At 44.8% G+C, this 18,873-nt stretch overlaps 1 protein-coding gene across 28 annotated transcripts in view; it reads left to right on the forward strand.

Annotated features, from left to right (window-relative positions):
- ANK2 (ankyrin 2) overlaps nucleotides 1-18,873 on the forward strand; it is a 939,290-nt gene that overhangs the window by 601,368 nt on the left and 319,049 nt on the right. For all 28 annotated transcript variants that reach the window (XM_063920161.1, XM_063920164.1, XM_063920158.1 and 25 more), the window contains one exon: nucleotides 18,409-18,510. In XM_063920161.1, the coding sequence (XP_063776231.1) occupies nucleotides 18,409-18,510 (102 nt within the window). The remainder of the gene's footprint in view (nucleotides 1-18,408; nucleotides 18,511-18,873) is intronic.

The raw sequence follows: 18,873 nt of genomic DNA on the forward strand, positions 1-18,873 counted from the left end.
TGTGTGAGAAAGATAAGCGACCCTAGTGGCCGACACAAACACCGGGCCCATCTAGGAGTGGCACTGCAGTGTCACGCAGGATGTCCCTTCCAAAAAACCCTCCCCAAACAGCACATGACGCAAAGAAAAAAAGAGGCGCAATGAGGTAGCTGTGTGAGAAAGATAAGCGACCCTAGTGGCCGACACAAACACCGGGCCCATCTAGGAGTGGCACTGCAGTGTCACGCAGGATGTCCCTTCCAAAAAACCCTCCCCAAACAGCACATGACGCAAAGAAAAATAAAAGAAAAAAGAGGTGCAAGATGGAATTGTCCTTGGGCCCTTCCCACCCACCCTTATGTTGTATAAACAAAACAGGACATGCACACTTTAACCAACCCATCATTTCAGTGACAGGGTCTGCCACACGACTGTGACTGAAATGACGGGTTGGTTTGGACCCCCACCAAAAAAGAAGCAATTAATCTCTCCTTGCACAAACTGGCTCTACAGAGGCAAGATGTCCACCTCATCATCATCCTCCGATATATCACCGTGTACATCCCCCTCCTCACAGATTATCAATTCGTCCCCACTGGAATCCACCATGTCAGCTCCCTGTGTACTTTGTGGAGGCAATTGCTGCTGGTCAATGTCTCCGCGGAGGAATTGATTATAATTCATTTTAATGAACATCATCTTCTCCACATTTTCTGGATGTAACCTCGTACGCCGATTGCTGACAAGGTGAGCGGCGGCACTAAACACTCTTTCGGAGTACACACTTGTGGGAGGGCAACTTAGGTAGAATAAAGCCAGTTTGTGCAAGGGCCTCCAAATTGCCTCTTTTTCCTGCCAGTATAAGTACGGACTGTGTGACGTGCCTACTTGGATGCGGTCACTCATATAATCCTCCACCATTCTATCAATGGTGATAGAATCATATGCAGTGACAGTAGACGACATGTCCGTAATGGTTGTCAGGTCCTTCAGTCCGGACCAGATGTCAGCATCAGCAGTCGCTCCAGACTGCCCTGCATCACCGCCAGCGGGTGGGCTCGGAATTCTGAGCCTTTTCCTCGCAGCCCCAGTTGCGGGAGAATGTGAAGGAGGAGATGTTGACAGGTCGCGTTCCGCTTGACTTGACAATTTTCTCACCAGCAGGTCTTTGAAACCCAGCAGACTTGTGTGCGCCGGAAAGAGAGATCCAAGGTAGGTTTTAAATCTAGGATCGAGCACGGTGGCCAAAATGTAGTGCTCTGATTTCAACAGATTGACCACCCGTGAATCCTTGTTAAGCGAATTAAGGGCTCCATCCACAAGTCCCACATGCCTAGCGGAATCGCTCTGTCTTAGCTCCTCCTTCAATGTCTCCAGCTTCTTCTGCAAAAGCCTGATGAGGGGAATGACCTGACTCAGGCTGGCAGTGTCTGAACTGACTTCACGTGTGGCAAGTTCAAAAGGTTGCAGAACCTTGCACAACGTTGAAATCATTCTCCACTGCGCTTGAGACAGGTGCATTCCACCTCCTATATCGTGGTCAGTTGTATAGGCTTGAATGGCCTTTTGCTGCTCCTCCAACCTCTGAAGCATATAGAGGGTTGAATTCCACCTCGTTACCACCTCCTGCTTCAGATGATGGCAGGGCAGGTTCAGGCGTTTTTGGTGGTGCTCCAGTCTTCTGTACGTGCTGCCTGTACGCCGAAAGTGTCCCGCAATTTTTCTGGCCACCGACAGCATCTCTTGCACGCCCCTGTCGTTTTTTAAAAAATTCTGCACCACCAAATTCAAGGTATGTGCAAAACATGGGACGTGCTGGAATTTGCCCAGATGTAATGCACGCACAATATTGCTGGCGTTGTCCGATGCCACAAATCCACAGGAGAGTCCAATTGGGGTAAGCCATTCCGCGATGATCTTCCTCAGTTGCCGTAAGAGGTTTTCAGCTGTGTGCGTATTCTGGAAACCGGTGATACAAAGCGTAGCCTGCCTAGGAACGAGTTGGCGTTTGCGAGATGCTGCTACTGGTGCCGCCGCTGCTGTTCTTGCGGCGGGAGTCCATACATCTACCCAGTGGGCTGTCACAGTCATATAGTCCTGACCCTGCCCTGCTCCACTTGTCCACATGTCCGTGGTTAAGTGGACATTGGGTACAGCTGCATTTTTTAGGACACTGGTGACTCTTTTTCTGAGGTCTGTGTACATTTTCGGTATCGCAACCCTAGAGAAATGGAACCTAGATGGTATTTGGTACCGGGGACACAGTACCTCCAACAAGTCTTTAGTTGGCTCTGCAGTAATGATGGATACCGGAACCACGTTTCTCACCACCCAGGATGTCAAGGCCTCAGTTATCCGCTTTGCAGTAGGATGACTGCTGTGATATTTAATCTTCCTCGCAAATGACTGTTGGACAGTCAATTGCTTGGTGGAAGTAGTAAAAGTGGTCTTACGACTTCCTCTCTGGGATGACCATCGACTCCCAGCAGCAACAACAGCAGCGCCAGCAGCAGTAGGCGTTACACGCAAGGATGCATCGGAGGAATCCCAGGCAGGAGAGGAATCGTCAGAATTGCCAGTGACATGGCCTGCAGGACTATTGGCATTCCTGGGGAAGGAGGAAATTGACACTGAGGGAGTTGGTGGGGTGGTTTGCGTGAGCTTGGTTACAAGAGGAAGGGATTTACTGGTCAGTGGAGTGCTTCCGCTGTCACCCAAAGTTTTTGAACTTGTCACTGACTTATTATGAATGCGCTGCAGGTGACGTATAAGGGAGGATGTTCCGAGGTGGTTAACGTCCTTACCCCTACTTATTACAGCTTGACAAAGGGAACACACGGCTTGACACCTGTTGTCTGCATTTCTGGTGAAATACCTCCACACCGAAGAGCTGATTTTTTTGGTATTTTCACCTGGCATGTCAACGGCCATATTCGTCCCACGGACAACAGGTGTCTCCCCGGGTGCCTGACTTAAACAAACCACCTCACCATCAGAATCCTCCTTGTCAATTTCCTCCCCAGCGCCAGCAACACCCATATCCTCCTCATCCTGGTGGACTTCAACACTGACATCTTCAATCTCACTATCAGGAACTGGACTGCGGGTGCTCCTTCCAGCACTTGCAGGGGGCGTGCAAATGGTGGAAGGCGCATGCTCTTCACATCCAGTGTTGGGAAGGTCAGGCATCGCAACCGACACAATTGGACTCTCCTTGTGGATTTGGGATTTCGAAGAACGCACAGTTCTTTGCTGTGCTTTTGCCAGCTTGAGTCGTTTCATTTTTCTAGCGAGAGGCTGAGTGCTTCCATCCTCATGTGAAGCTGAACCACTAGCCATGAACATAGGCCAGGGCCTCAGCCGTTCCTTGCCACTCCGTGTGGTAAATGGCATATTGGCAAGTTTACGCTTCTCCTCCGACAATTTTAGTTTAGGTTTTGGAGTCCTTTTTTTTCTGATATTTGGTGTTTTGGATTTGACATGCTCTGTACTATGACATTGGGCATCGGCCTTGGCAGACGACGTTGCTGGCATTTCATCGTCTCGGCCATGACTAGTGGCAGCAGCTTCAGCACGAGGTGGAAGTGGATCTTGATCTTTCCCTAATTTTGGAACCTCAACTTTTTTGTTCTCCATATTTTATAGGCAGAACTAAAAGGCACCTCAGGTAAACAATGGAGATGGATGGATTGGATACTAGTATACAATTATGGACGGACTGCCACGGTTAGGTGGTATAAAAAAACCACGGTTAGGTGGTATATATTATAATAATAATACAATTATGGATGGACGGACTGCCTGCCGACTGCCGACACAGAGGTAGCCACAGCCGTGAACTACCGCACTGTACACTGGTTGATAAAGAGATAGTAGTATACCCGTAACAACTAGTATGACACTATGACGACGGTATAAAGAAAGAAAAAAAAAATACCACGGTTAGGTGGTATATATTATAATAATAATACAATTATGGATGGACGGACTGCCTGCCGACTGCCGACACAGAGGTAGCCACAGCCGTGAACTACCGCACTGTACACTGGTTGATAAAGAGATAGTAGTATACTCGTAACAACTAGTATGACACTATGACGACGGTATAAAGAATGAAAAAAAACCACGGTTAGGTGGTATATATTATAATAATAATACAATTATGGATGGACGGACTGCCTGCCGACTGCCGACACAGAGGTAGCCACAGCCGTGAACTACCGCACTGTACACTGGTTGATAAAGAGATAGTAGTATACTCGTAACAACTAGTATGACACTATGACGACGGTATAAAGAATGAAAAAAAAAACCACGGTTAGGTGGTATATATTATAATAATAATACAATTATGGATGGACGGACTGCCTGCCGACTGCCGACACAGAGGTAGCCACAGCCGTGAACTACCGCACTGTACACTGGTTGATAAAGAGATAGTAGTATACTCGTAACAACTAGTATGACACTATGACGACGGTATAAAGAATGAAAAAAAAAACACGGTTAGGTGGTATATATTATAATAATAATACAATTATGGATGGACGGACTGCCTGCCGACTGCCGACACAGAGGTAGCCACAGCCGTGAACTACCGCACTGTACACTGGTTGATAAAGAGATAGTAGTATACTCGTAACAACTAGTATGACACTATGACGACGGTATAAAGAATGAAAAAAAAACCACGGTTAGGTGGTATATATTATAATAATAATACAATTATGGATGGACGGACTGCCTGCCGACTGCCGACACAGAGGTAGCCACAGCCGTGAACTACCGCACTGTACACTGGTTGATAAAGAGATAGTAGTATACTCGTAACAACTAGTATGACACTATGACGACGGTATAAAGAAAGAAAAAAAAATACCACAGTTAGGTGGTATATATTATAATAATAATACAATTATGGATGGACGGACTGCCTGCCGACTGCCGACACAGAGGTAGCCACAGCCGTGAACTACCGCACTGTACACTGGTTGATAAAGAGATAGTAGTATACTCGTAACAACTAGTATGACACTATGACGACGGTATAAAGAATGAAAAAAAAACCACGGTTAGGTGGTATATATTATAATAATAATACAATTATGGATGGACGGACTGCCTGCCGACTGCCGACACAGAGGTAGCCACAGCCGTGAACTACCGCACTGTACACTGGTTGATAAAGAGATAGTAGTATACTCGTAACAACTAGTATGACACTATGACGACGGTATAAAGAATGAAAAAAAAACCACGGTTAGGTGGTATATATTATAATAATAATACAATTATGGATGGACGGACTGCCTGCCGACTGCCGACACAGAGGTAGCCACAGCCGTGAACTACCGCACTGTACACTGGTTGATAAAGAGATAGTAGTATACTCGTAACAACTAGTATGACACTATGACGGTATAAAGAATGAAAAAAAAACCACGGTTAGGTGGTATATATTATAATAATAATACAATTATGGATGGACGGACTGCCTGCCGACTGCCGACACAGAGGTAGCCACAGCCGTGAACTACCGCACTGTACACTGGTTGATAAAGAGATAGTAGTATACTCGTAACAACTAGTATGACACTATGACGACGGTATAAAGAAAGAAAAAAAAATACCACAGTTAGGTGGTATATATTATAATAATAATACAATTATGGATGGACGGACTGCCTGCCGACTGCCGACACAGAGGTAGCCACAGCCGTGAACTACCGCACTGTACACTGGTTGATAAAGAGATAGTAGTATACTCGTAACAACTAGTATGACACTATGACGACGGTATAAAGAATGAAAAAAAAACCACGGTTAGGTGGTATATATTATAATAATAATACAATTATGGATGGACGGACTGCCTGCCGACTGCCGACACAGAGGTAGCCACAGCCGTGAACTACCGCACTGTACACTGGTTGATAAAGAGATAGTAGTATACTCGTAACAACTAGTATGACACTATGACGACGGTATAAAGAATGAAAAAAAAACCACGGTTAGGTGGTATATATTATAATAATAATACAATTATGGATGGACGGACTGCCTGCCGACTGCCGACACAGAGGTAGCCACAGCCGTGAACTACCGCACTGTACACTGGTTGATAAAGAGATAGTAGTATACTCGTAACAACTAGTATGACACTATGACGGTATAAAGAATGAAAAAAAAACCACGGTTAGGTGGTATATATTATAATAATAATACAATTATGGATGGACGGACTGCCTGCCGACTGCCGACACAGAGGTAGCCACAGCCGTGAACTACCGCACTGTACACTGGTTGATAAAGAGATAGTAGTATACTCGTAACAACTAGTATGACACTATGACGACGGTATAAAGAAAGAAAAAAAAATACCACGGTTAGGTGGTATATATTGTAATACAATTATGGATGGACGGACTGCCTGCCGAGTTCCGACTGCCGACACAGAGGTAGCCACAGCCGTGAACTACCGCACTGTACTGTGTCTGCTGCTAATATAGACTGGTTGATAAAGAGATAGTATACAATACATACAACAATATACTACTATACTGGTGGTCAGGCACTGGTCACCACTAGTCACACTGGCAGTGGCACTCCTGCAGCAAAAGTGTGCACTGTTTAATTTTAAATTAATATAATATTATGTACTCCTGGGGGCTCCTGCTATAACAACCTGCAGTGCTCCCCAGTCTCCCCCACAATTATTATAAGCTTTGCCTTTTATACATTGATGTGCAGCACACTGGGCTGAGCTGAGTGCACACAGACTGAGTCACACTGTGTGACTGGCTGCTGCTGTGTATCGTTTTTTTTCAGGCAGAGAACGGATATAGCAGAGAACGGATATATTATATTAAAATAAATAAAAGTTAACTAACAACAACTGCACTGGTCACTGTGGTAAACTCTGTCTGACTCTGCACAATCTCTCTCTCTCTTCTAATCTAATTTCTAATGGAGAGGACGCCAGCCACGTCCTCTCCCTATCAATCTCAATGCACGTGTGAAAATGGCGGCGACGCGCGGCTCCTTATATAGAATCCGAGTCTCGCGAGAATCCGACAGCGTCATGATGACGTTCGGGCGCGCTCGGGTTAACCGAGCAAGGCGGGAGGATCCGAGTCTGCTCGGACCCGTGAAAAAAACATGAAGTTCGTGCGGGTTCGGTTTCAGAGAAACCGAACCCGCTCATCTCTACTAGTTATGGGACACAATTTACGGTCTCTACTTACATAACAGACATACAGCATTTGGAGTACAGTAGAGTGTAGCCTGGATTTCTTATAATCAGTTAATCCCTAGTGGATTATAAAATATTTTTTTTTCCAGTTACTGGCTAATGCTTTTTTCATGTAAATGTAGGAAACACTCAACAGAAAAAAAAGAGGCAGAAGAACACATAGACTATAAAAAATATAAGCTGAAGTATTGATAGCCCCAAAAGATTTCTAATTTTAGTAAGACAATAGTAACATATAGCTACATCTTCACTTGTCTTTTTATATTCTTAAACTGGGTACACATCGGGACTTTAAAATCATTCACATCGTCCAGTGTGTACGCATACTAGCGTGCGTCTCCAGGTTTGTCGTGCAAGTAGCTCAACCTGATCATATAGCCAACGATTTTCAGGACATTGCGCAGTGTGTACGCACTACCTACATATATACCTGATATATCGTTAAGGACCAAATGGCCTAATGATTCACAATGATTCACAATTTATCATTCGGTTGTTTGTAAATTGCACAGTTTGTATGCACTATATTGTTTGCCGGGTGTAGTATGGTATGCCGGCGGCCGGGCTCCCGGCGACCAGCATACCGGCGCCGGGAGCCTGACCGCCGGCATACTGACAGCGTGGCGAGCGCAAATGAGCCCCTTGCGGGCTCGCTGTGCTCGCCTCGCTGCGAGCACGGTGGCGCGCTGCGTGCGCCACGCTATTTATTCTCCCTCCAGGGGGTCGTGGACCCCCATGAGGGAGAATATGTGTCAGTATGCTGGGTGTCGGGATTCCGGCGCCGGTATACTGTGCGCCGGGATCCCGACATTCGGCAACGTGAAGACCACCCTTGTTTGCCTGGGAGTTCAAGGGAAATCCTTGACGACATCATATCATTTGCACATTGTCTGATGTGTACCAGCTTTACATTATAAATATGATTTAACATCTTGGTTATGGTGACAGTGACAGCAAATAAATAGCACATATTTGCTTATTCTACCTCATCAGGTCTGCCATTTACTGGTAACTAAGCAAGTAATTCTTAATCTGCGGTTGGTATCTCCTTTCTGGATCATAGGGCTGGATGTAATGAAATTTGAGTTGGCCGGAGGTGCGGGTTCCTGACCGTACTTTGGGGGTAATTCAGAGTTGATCGCAGCAGCAAATTTGTTAGCAGTTGGGCAAAACCATGTGCATTGAAGGGGGACAGATATAATATTTGCAGAGAGAGTTAGATTGGGTGGGTTATTTTGTTTCTGTGCAGGGTAAATACTGGCTGCTTTATTTTTACACTGCATTTAGATTTCAGGTTGAACACACTCCACCCAAATCTAACTCTCTCTGCACATTTTATATCTGCCCCCCTGCAGTGCACATGGTTTTCAGTGGCGTACGCAGGGGGGGTTTCCAAGTACCTGGAACCCCCCCCTGAGCCGAACATTTAATTTTAGAGACGGAGACAGCTGTGTCTTCATCTCAATAAAAGCCGCGGCCGCATTCGCAATCGCGGAGCTGCAGTATCAGAGCGCTCCGTAGCTCTCTGCACAGAAAAAGTCTGGGGGGAGCTGCTGGCTGCGCATGCTCGACCACAGCAGCTCCCTCCATCCTCATAGTGCCGCCCGCCTGCTCTCTAAGCCCCTGCCTGGTATATATGAATATGTAAGGACTAAGGTTGAATTTCGTGTGTGTATGTTCATGTATGTATGTATGTATGTATGTATGTGTGTGTGTTTGTGTATGTGTTTGCTTGTGAGTGTGTGTATGTATGTATGTATGAAGATGAAGGTGTGTGTGCTGTGTGTAAAAAATAAAATAAAATATATATATATATATACATACATACAGTGTGTGTGTGTGTGTGTGTGTGTGTGTGTATATATATATATATATATAATACATACATGCATATGTCCTGCACAGCCACATAGACAAGTAAAATGCTGGGTGCCCTCAACATTTCAATGCAGTTTATTAAAGTGGCATTGATAAAATAGCCACTTTAATAAACAGCATTCAAATGTTGATATTATAGCTGGAGCCGCAGTGAGAATTCTTTATTTGTGGTGACGCACCATTTGTTCTACATCTATCTATCCATCTATCCATCTATCTATCTATCTATCTATCTATCTATCTATCTATCTATCTATCTATCTATCTATCTATCGATATATATATATATATAATATTACATACTGTATATATTATATATACACACACCACGGTACCCCCCCCCCCCCCCCCCAAGTAAATCCTGCGTTTGCCCATGGTTTTGCCCAACTGCTAACAAATTTGCTGCTGCAATCAACTCTGAATTAGGCCCTTTGATGTGTTTTTTTTAAAGCGGCAATCATGTAGAAGGCAAAACCTTGCTTTAGAAACGTCCGAGTTCAGCTGGAAACCCACATGCACAGTGGCTGCGTGGACTCACACATTGTGGTTGCATTCCTGATGGATGCAACTGCAATGTGATTAACAGCGGCGAGCGCTTGCAGGGCAGCGGCGTGGGGGAGTGGGGTGTGCCGAACTGGGGCAGGACGAAACTGTTTTCGGGGCGGCTGCGTGACGTCACATGCAGCTGCTCCAATAAAAAAAATTCCCGCTGACTGTCTGACGCGCTGCTAGGTTCAACCTTTGTTCCAATGCGTCTGCAATTAAATTGCAGACGCATCGGTAGGTGGTCTCACACATGTGTGGCAGCCTTGCGTATGCAGCCATCTGTGTTCATCTCTGTGTAACCCCCTTATTCTCTAAATATGGGGCAGATGTATTAACCTGGCAAAGGCATAAGGAAGTGATAAATCAGTGATAAGTGCAAGGTGATAAACACACCAGCCAATCAGCTCCTTACTGTTAATTTACATATCGGAGCTGATTGGCTGGTACGTTTATCACCTTGCATTTATCACTGGTTTATCACTTCCTTATTATGCCTTCTCCAGGTTAATACATCTGCCCCATATATTTGTTATGTAGTTAACCCTACAGAAGAGTGCACAGCCATTCTGCAGCCTGAGTTAGCAACTAATGTCATCCCTGATCCCCTATCCTAACTACCATAAACACTTAATATACACCTGAGAAATGTTGTCATTTGTAAGCATAGTAAGCTATATTGTATCAATAATGTAAATAACTTTTCTTTTAGAAAGAAAAATGTACATATTTTACAAATTAATTCCTGTCAATTCCCTGCTCACCAAAACTTGGGTACATTCTTGTACTTTGGGGGTCATTCCGACCTGATCGCTAGCAGACTACTTTTAGCACTGCTGCGATCGAGTAGTCGCGACCTACAGGGGAGGGGGTTAGGGCAAAGTTTCTGCAGACTCTGCACAGCTCAAGACTTACTCATCCGCTGCGACGATCCTTCCTGGAGCTGACGTCAGGATCCCCCCCCTGCATTCGGCTGGACACGCCTGCGTTTTTTTCGGCACTCCCAGGAAACTGTGAGTTGCCACCCCCGGCCGGCCTCTTCCTGTCAATCTTCTTGCGTTCGCCACTGCGAGCGCTTTCTTTGTTACCCTTGTTGCTGCCCGGCGATGACCGTCGCCAGGCAGTGACGCACCTGCACATTGCCGCCCGTGCGCATGCTCAGTTCTCACCCTTTTGCACGCTGCAATCTTTCGGAATGACCCCCTTTGTCTTAAAGCAGAGCTGTTGAACCGTTAGGAACCCCGAATCTGTATCTGGTTTCCACTGATCATCAGATATGTATTATAATTTATAATTGCACAGCTCTGTCCTTGTGATCCCTAACACTTCTACAGAGGATCACACATGTGCATGGCTACAAGGCACAGTGCAGTGGACAGATACGCTCGGATCCCTTTTTGCAACCCCAGACCTCTGTCCCGTAGGAAGGAGTGTAGCTTCAGGAACCATCACCATCTGAAGATGGCATCGGTTCCCACAAGCAAACCCCAATTTTTTTTTATTTTCTGGAGTTTTCTGAATACTAGACAGTCCCATCAGGCTCCTAATAACGAATGGCCCATTACTAAAAAAAAACATGTGGAAACTAGTGTTTCCGCAACTGTAATGGGCCTATAAAGCATAATGAAGAGGCCAGTTATGAAGCAGTTTAGTCCAGTGGTTCCCAAACATATTTTTCACGGCACCCCTAGGCCAAAAGATTGACAGCCACAAGCACTGGTTTGGCCTATTATAGTGACTATAAATAATTGGTGATGAGCGGGTTCGGTTCCTCGGGATCCGAACCCCCCCGAACTTCACCTATTTTACACGGTTCCGCGGCAGCCTCAGATCCTTCCGCCTTGCTCGGTTTTCCCGAACGTCATCATCCCGCTTTCGGATTCTCGCGAGATTCGTATTCTATATAAGGAGCCGCCATTTTCACTCGTGCATTGGAGATGATAGCGAGAGGACGTGCAGCGTTCTCTCAGTTTCTGTGTTCAGTGTGCTGCAAATATCTGTGCTCAGTGTGCTGCAAATATCTGTGCTCAGTGTGCTTGCAAATATCTGTGCTGAGTGTGCTGAAAATATCTACGTTCTCTGCCTGAAAAACGCTACATATCTGTGCTGCATTGTAGTATATAGTAGGAGGACAGTGCAGAATTTTGCTGACCACCAGTATATATATAGCAGTACGGTACAGTAGGCCACTGCTCTACCTCTGTGTCGTCAAATATACTATCCATCCATACCTGTGCTGCATTTTAGTTGTGCGCAGTATATAGTAGGAGGGGACAGTGCAGAATGTTGCTGTGACCACCAGTATATATATAGCAGTACGGTACAGTAGTCCACTGCTCTACCTCTGTGTCGTCAAGTATACTATGCATCCATACCTGTGCTGCATTTTAGTTGTGCGCAGTATATAGTAGGAGGGCACAGTGCAGAATGTTGCTGTGACCACCAGTATATATATATATATATATATATATATATATATATAGCAGTACGGTACAGTAGTCCACTGCTCTACCTCTGGGGGTAATTCCAAGTTGATCGCAGCAGGAAAGTTTTTAGCAGTTGGGCAAAACCAAGTGCACTGCAGGGGGGCGGGGGCAGATATAACATTTGCAGAGAGAGTTAGATTTGGGTGGGTTATTTTGTTTCTGTGCAGGGTAAATACTGGCTGCTTTATTTTTACACTGCAATTTAGATTGCAGATTGAACACACCACACCCAAATCTAACTCTCTCTGCACGTTATATCTGCCACCCCCTGCAGTGCACATGGTTTTGCCCAACTGCTAAAAAATTTCTTGCTGCGATCAACTTGGAATTACCCCCTCTGTGTCGTCAAGTATACTATGCATCCATACCTGTGCTGCATGTTCGTTGTGCGCAGTATATAGTAAGAGGGGACAGTGCAGAATGTTGCTGTGACCACCAGTATATATATAGCAGTACGGTACAGTAGTCCACTGCTCTACCTCTGTGTTGTCAAGTATTCTATGCATCCATACCTGTGCTGCATTTTAGTTGTGCGCAGTATATAGTAGGAGGGGACAGTGCAGAATGTTGCTGTGACCACCAGTATATATATAGCAGTACGGTACAGTAGTCCACTGCTCTACCTCTGTGTCGTCAAGTATACTACAAAACTTCAGTAAAATTACTCAAAAATTAAAATTAAAAGCGTCTGATGAGAAGCATAAACTTGCCAATATGCCATTTACGACACGGAGTGGCAAGGAACAGCTGAGGCCCTGGCCTATGTTCATGGCTAGTGGTTCAGATTCACATGAGGATGGAAGCACTCATCCTCTCGCTAGAAAACTGCAGTGCAACTCCTAGATGGGCCAGGTGTTTGTGTCGGCCACTTGTGTCGCTTAGCTTAGTCACACAGCTACCTCATTGCACCTCTTTTTATCTTTGCATCATGTGCTGTTTGGGGACTATTTTTTAATTCTGCCATCCTGCGTGACACTGCAGTGCCACTCCTAGATGGGCCAGGTGTTTCTGTCGGCCACTTGGGTCGCTTAGCTTAGTCACACAGCTACCTCATTGCACCTCTTTTTTTCTTTGCATCATGTGCTGTTTGGGGACTATTTTTTAAATCTGCCATCCTGTCTGACACTGCAGTGCCACTCCTAGATGGGCCAGGTGTTTGTGTCGGCCACTTGGGTCGCTTAGCTTAGCCATCCAGCAACCTTGGTGCACCTCTTTTTTTTCTTTGCATCATGTGCTGCTTTGGGACTATTTTTTAAATCTGTCATCCTGTCTGACACTGCAGTGCCACTCCTAGATGGGTCAGGTGTTTGTGTCGACCACTTGGGTCGCTTAGCTTAGCCATCCAGCGACCTTGGTGCACCTCTTTTTTTTCTTTGCATCATGTGCTGTTTGGGAAGTATTTTTTAGATCTGCCATCCTGTCTGACACTGCAGTGCCACTCCTAGATGGGCCAGGTGTTTGTGTCGGCTACTTGGGTCGCTTAGCTTAGCCATCCAGCGACCTTGGTGCACCTCTTTTTTTCTTTGCATCATGTGCTGTGTTTGGACTATTTTTTAAATCTGCCATCCTGTCTGACACTGCAGTGCTACTCCTAGATGGGCCAGGTGTTTGTGTCGGCCACTTGGGTCGCTTAGCTTAGCCATCCAGCGACCTTGGTGCACTTCTTTTTTTCTTTGCATCATGTGCTGTTTGGGGACTATTTTTTAAATCTGCCATCCTGTCTGACACTGCAGTGCCACTCCTAGATGGGCCAGGTGTTTGTGTCGGCCACTTGGGTCGCTTAGCTTCGCCATCCAGCGACCTCGGTGCAAATTTTAGGACTAAAAATAATATTGTGAGGTGTGAGGTGTTCAGAATAGACTGGAAATGAGTGAAAATTATGGTTATTGAGGTTAATAATACTATGGGATCAAAATGACCCCCACATTCTATGATTTAAGCTGTTTTTGAGGGTTTTTTTGTAAAAAAAACCACCGAATCCGACAAAAAAATTTCAGGGAGGTTTTGCCAAAACGCGTCCGAATCCAAAACACGGCGTATACGGCCAACGGGTGACCCGACGGCGGGGAGGCAGTGACAGGGGGAGTGAAGTTTCTTCACTCCCCCCGTCACCCAGCTCCATAGCAGTCCACGCAAATTTGGACGAGATTGTCCATATTGGCCTGCATGCACAAGCGACGAGGCACCAGCGATGAACGAGCACGAGGCCGCGCATCGTTCATCGCTGGTGCCTCCATACTGAAAGATATGAACGGTATCTCGTTTATTAATTAACGAGATCGTTCATATCTTTCAGTATTATCGGCCAGTGTGTAGGGCCCATTACAGGAACATGTACCTTAACCCAGCGTCAGTAAGGTTGCGTCATTATGACCCAGGCAGTTTTCACTTCTGTGTATTGTTTTGTAATGTAATGCAACGTTGCCAAACTTCTCAGTAGCTGGAGTTAAGACCCCTCACTTCTTGTTTTTCACCACAGCTTAGTTGGCGTGCGACTGCGCAGGGAGTAACCAGTTTATTTGCCCAGAGCATATTGTTCCGTACTGCAGCAAATGTGCTGATATGCTGCGAGAAAGTGATTTGTATAAGACTTTGCATTTATTTCCCAAAGACCTCGTATTCACTTACACCAAAACGTAAAATTTATGTCAAAAAGTTTACTTATATCTAGTTTAATAACAGTGAGACTAAGGATGTCTATTTTTGTTAATTATTTTCATAGTTTTTCATAATAGTAAAGTTCCTAAGATGACTTCTAAGAGCTTTTATTTCACATAAATAAATTTTATGAGTCCTTTAACTAAAATATACCGTTTGATTTACAAATCTTTGAGATAAGTAAGAAATGTGGGGTAAATATTTCAGGGTAATTTTGACTCACCTGACTGCCAGTGTAACAATTTTCTACAGTACTGAACAAATCTAACTATACATTGAAAAAAGGTTTTCAGTTCATAAATACTAACTCAGAACATGCTTGCTAACCTTCATGCTGCCCCACCCGGGAAGAGGCAGCAAGGTCTGCACAGAGTTTGGGGGGGGGTTGCTGAATAGGTGAATGATGCAAGGGTGTGACGGCGCAGAGATTACTGCCATTGTGAAATGGGGGCATGGCCATTATGATGTAATTCAAAGCATTTCGGGTCAACAGCCACCTGGAACATCCACTTTACTCGGGATGTGGGTGGTGCAGGTGGACAATGGGCAGCTGCCGAAGACTTGAATGCTCTTCTGGGCAGATGTGAGCATAACCCGACATTTGGGAGCCTTGCAGCCATTCCAGAATGATAGGCAAGATTTACAGTTGCAATATGCTTATAGGTGCAAGGATATACTGTGCTACAAATGCAAAATTATCAAGAACCATGACATTCTTCCAGATATGCATATGTAGGTCATGCTCTTCCCACCCCATCAGGTTGCAACTTACACCACAGTTCAAGTACCCACAAATCCTCCTCCTCCAAACAGGCGCATTTGCACCTACTAGGTGACTATCTTGGGACACATTTCACTTTAACACATCCTTACTATACTGTGGCCTCGACTACACACCACCTCCAACCCCTGTACTAAGCCCCTTGCTGCAGCTAGCCGTGCGTGCAAAATGTGGCCAAGTGAAAAGAGTAAGGGGTCTATTTACAAAGCCTTGGCTGGAGGTAAAGTGGACAGAGATAAAGTACCAGCCAATCTGCGCCTAACTGTCATTTTCAAACACAGCCTGTAACAAGACATTTAGGAGTTGATTGGCTGGTACTTTATCTCCATCTATTTTATCTCTATTCAGGGCTTAGTAAATAGACCTGTAGGGCTGGGTACACACTAGGCGATGTACAACCGATATATCGTCCACATCGTCCGGTGTGTATTCACTATATCGTTAACGTTGCACACTCCCGCGTGTCGTTAACGATTTGTTTTCATCTTGAAATCTAAAGATATTGTTCAAGACTGAATGCACCTGGATGTGGATGCATGCCATCACTGACGAGAAGTAAACTATATCGTTCAGTGTGTATGAACAATAATGTTATCTTGCATGATGTCACATCTGATTTGACATTGACAAGTGTGTACCCAGCCTAAAAGATGTGCATCACAAATTGACACACATCCACATTAAAAATATATGACGTTGCGGGGACAAAATGAGGCCTGCTTTGAATGAGGTCCAATATCTTCATTTAAATGAAGAATACATTTTTAATTACTTCAAATGAGGTCAGCAGCAATCAGAAATTAACTATGCATGTATAATGAAAAAAACAATGTTAGAAGAGGATGTCTTGTGTTACTAAGGGTCACGGTTTTGTCTAATTGTAGCACTGTAGCATTTTGTCCAGCTCTTCATTGGTTAAGCTGCAGTACGTTGTGTGCACAAATGTGTTGTGGGCGGGATGCATCATTTTGCTTGACTGCAGTGGCTGTTCAGCTGAGCTGTACTTTATCTGCTTACACCATTGGCTAAACATCGGGGGGGGTGCAGCTGGTGACATCAATGCAGATCACTGTGGTTTTATTCACGTCTGCTGCTTTCAGGCACTGACCTTGTAATACACAGACCTGTAACATTTGTATATAGCACCATTTACCTGAACCTTGTACTCACACTAAAAGGGGGTGTGGTATGTTAGTTGTTAGGTAGAATAGACTTGGGTCGACAGTGTCTAGGTCGACCACTATTGGTCGACATGGTTTCTAGGTCGACAGGGACTCTAAGTCGACATGAAAAAAGGCCGACATGAGTTTTCTACATTTTTTTGGTGTTGTTTTCTTCGTAGAGTAACGGGGAACCCCAGTTACTGTACTGTAGGGGTCATTGCGGTGGTTTTTCGCTCACTAGCAGTTTTTAGCAGCCGTGCAAATGCATTGTCGCCACCCACTGGGGAGTGTATTTTTGCTTTGCAGTAGTGCGAACGCCTGTGCAGCAGAGCGCCTGCAAAAACATTTTGTGCAAAACAATACCAGCCCTGAACTTACTCTTCGTGTGCGTTTATTCTAACGTTGGAGGGTTGGCTTTTGACGTCACACACCCGCCCAGCGTTCACCCAGCCATGCCTGCGTTTTCCCTGGCAGGCCTGCGTTTTTCTAAGCATTCCCTGAAAACGGTCAGTTGACACCCAGAAACGCCCCCTTCCTGTCAATCTTCTTGCGGCTGCCAGTGCGAATGAAAACGTCGCTAGAACCTGTGCAAAAGCACAAAAGACTTTGTACCCGTACGTCACGCGTGCGCATTGCGGTGCCTACGCATGCCCAGAAATGCCGAATTTTAGCCTGATCGCTACGCAGCGAACAACGGCAGCTATCAATCAACTCGGAATGACCCCCTGTGTCCCCTCGCATGGCTCACTTCGCTCGCCATGCTTCGGGCAAGGTGCCTCACTCCGCTACTGCTGTGCTCGGCACAGGTTACCATTCCCATTTGTAGTCCACATGGATCGTAAAGTATGAAAAAGTTCAAAAAATGAAGTTTTTTTACAAAAAACCCTCATGTCGACCTTTTGCCATGTCGACCTAGTACATGTCGACCTACAGTCCCTATCGACCTAGAAACTATGTCTATGATCTACTTACTGTCGACCAATAGTGGTCAACCTAGACACTGTCGACCTAGAGACCGGATCTCACTAAGAGGTACCATATGCCAATAATTGTAGGTGGGTGTTTAACACACTCCTGTGCGTCAGTGCTTTTATACACTTTTACTGTAGCATTGTTCTGTAAATGCCTATTCAAGTGCTCTCTCATTTCATCACCAAATGCCAAATGCTGCCTGTCTCTTCTCAGTAATTAAGATAAACACTGTTTTTAATGAAATGTTATCTTTATTTCTACATATCATGGTAAATATTGGCTTCAGGATAAAAGCACAATGCAGGTTAGATGTGTGTTCACAAAATACAGATTTAAAGGCACTTAGAGAATTGGAGTTATGTACTGTACTGTATATGGTATCACCAGTGCCATAGCAGCTGAGTTACTTGTTTGGGAAACTTTTACCAGTGTGAGAATTTTCTCTAGGGAACTGTCCACACCACCAGGGTGATTACAGAAACTGCTGCTGTTAGTAAAATGTCTTCATACTTACGCAGTTTCTTGGGAATTCTCAAAATAGTGAGCACATAGAAAAACATTACGCTAAGCTTAGACAAGCATGAATGGTTTGCTTTGGTCATATAAATTAAATGGGGTAAAATAATATAGCTGTAACTACAACTTCAAATCAAGTGCAGATTTATATTTGTGTGTATTTGTTGTTTTCTTTTACAGTCAGACAGCAATACCAGCTTCCTCAAAGCCGCTAGATCTGGCAATTTGGACAAAGTACTGGAATATCTAAAAGGTGGAGTGGACATCAATACTTGTAATCAGGTACAATGAACCTTTATTCTACCTTTTAAGCACACACAAATAAGGAATTGTATCGTTGTGGTCATCTGTTTCTAGATTGTCTCCAATGCCTCCTGTGTCTCAACTTGCAGCAGGGAGGCCAATAAATACAGAAAACAGGAGGATACTTAAAATACACCCTTGTTTCATACCAAGGCGTATAACTGAGGCATCTACAAATCTTGTAGGATCAGAAAGCAAATCTATAAAGTTTTCCCAGGTTGCAGAAAAAGAACTGCAGCATATTTTTATGGTTTGTATAGTTTATGTGCTGACAGTTGTTTTATTATATTGTCATTGTTCTTTTACATGTAAATATTGTTATATTTTAAGTGTATACTTAAA

The sequence above is a fragment of the Pseudophryne corroboree genome, chromosome 1, assembly GCF_028390025.1.
Source record: "Pseudophryne corroboree isolate aPseCor3 chromosome 1, aPseCor3.hap2, whole genome shotgun sequence".
Lineage (NCBI taxonomy): Eukaryota > Metazoa > Chordata > Amphibia > Anura > Myobatrachidae > Pseudophryne > Pseudophryne corroboree.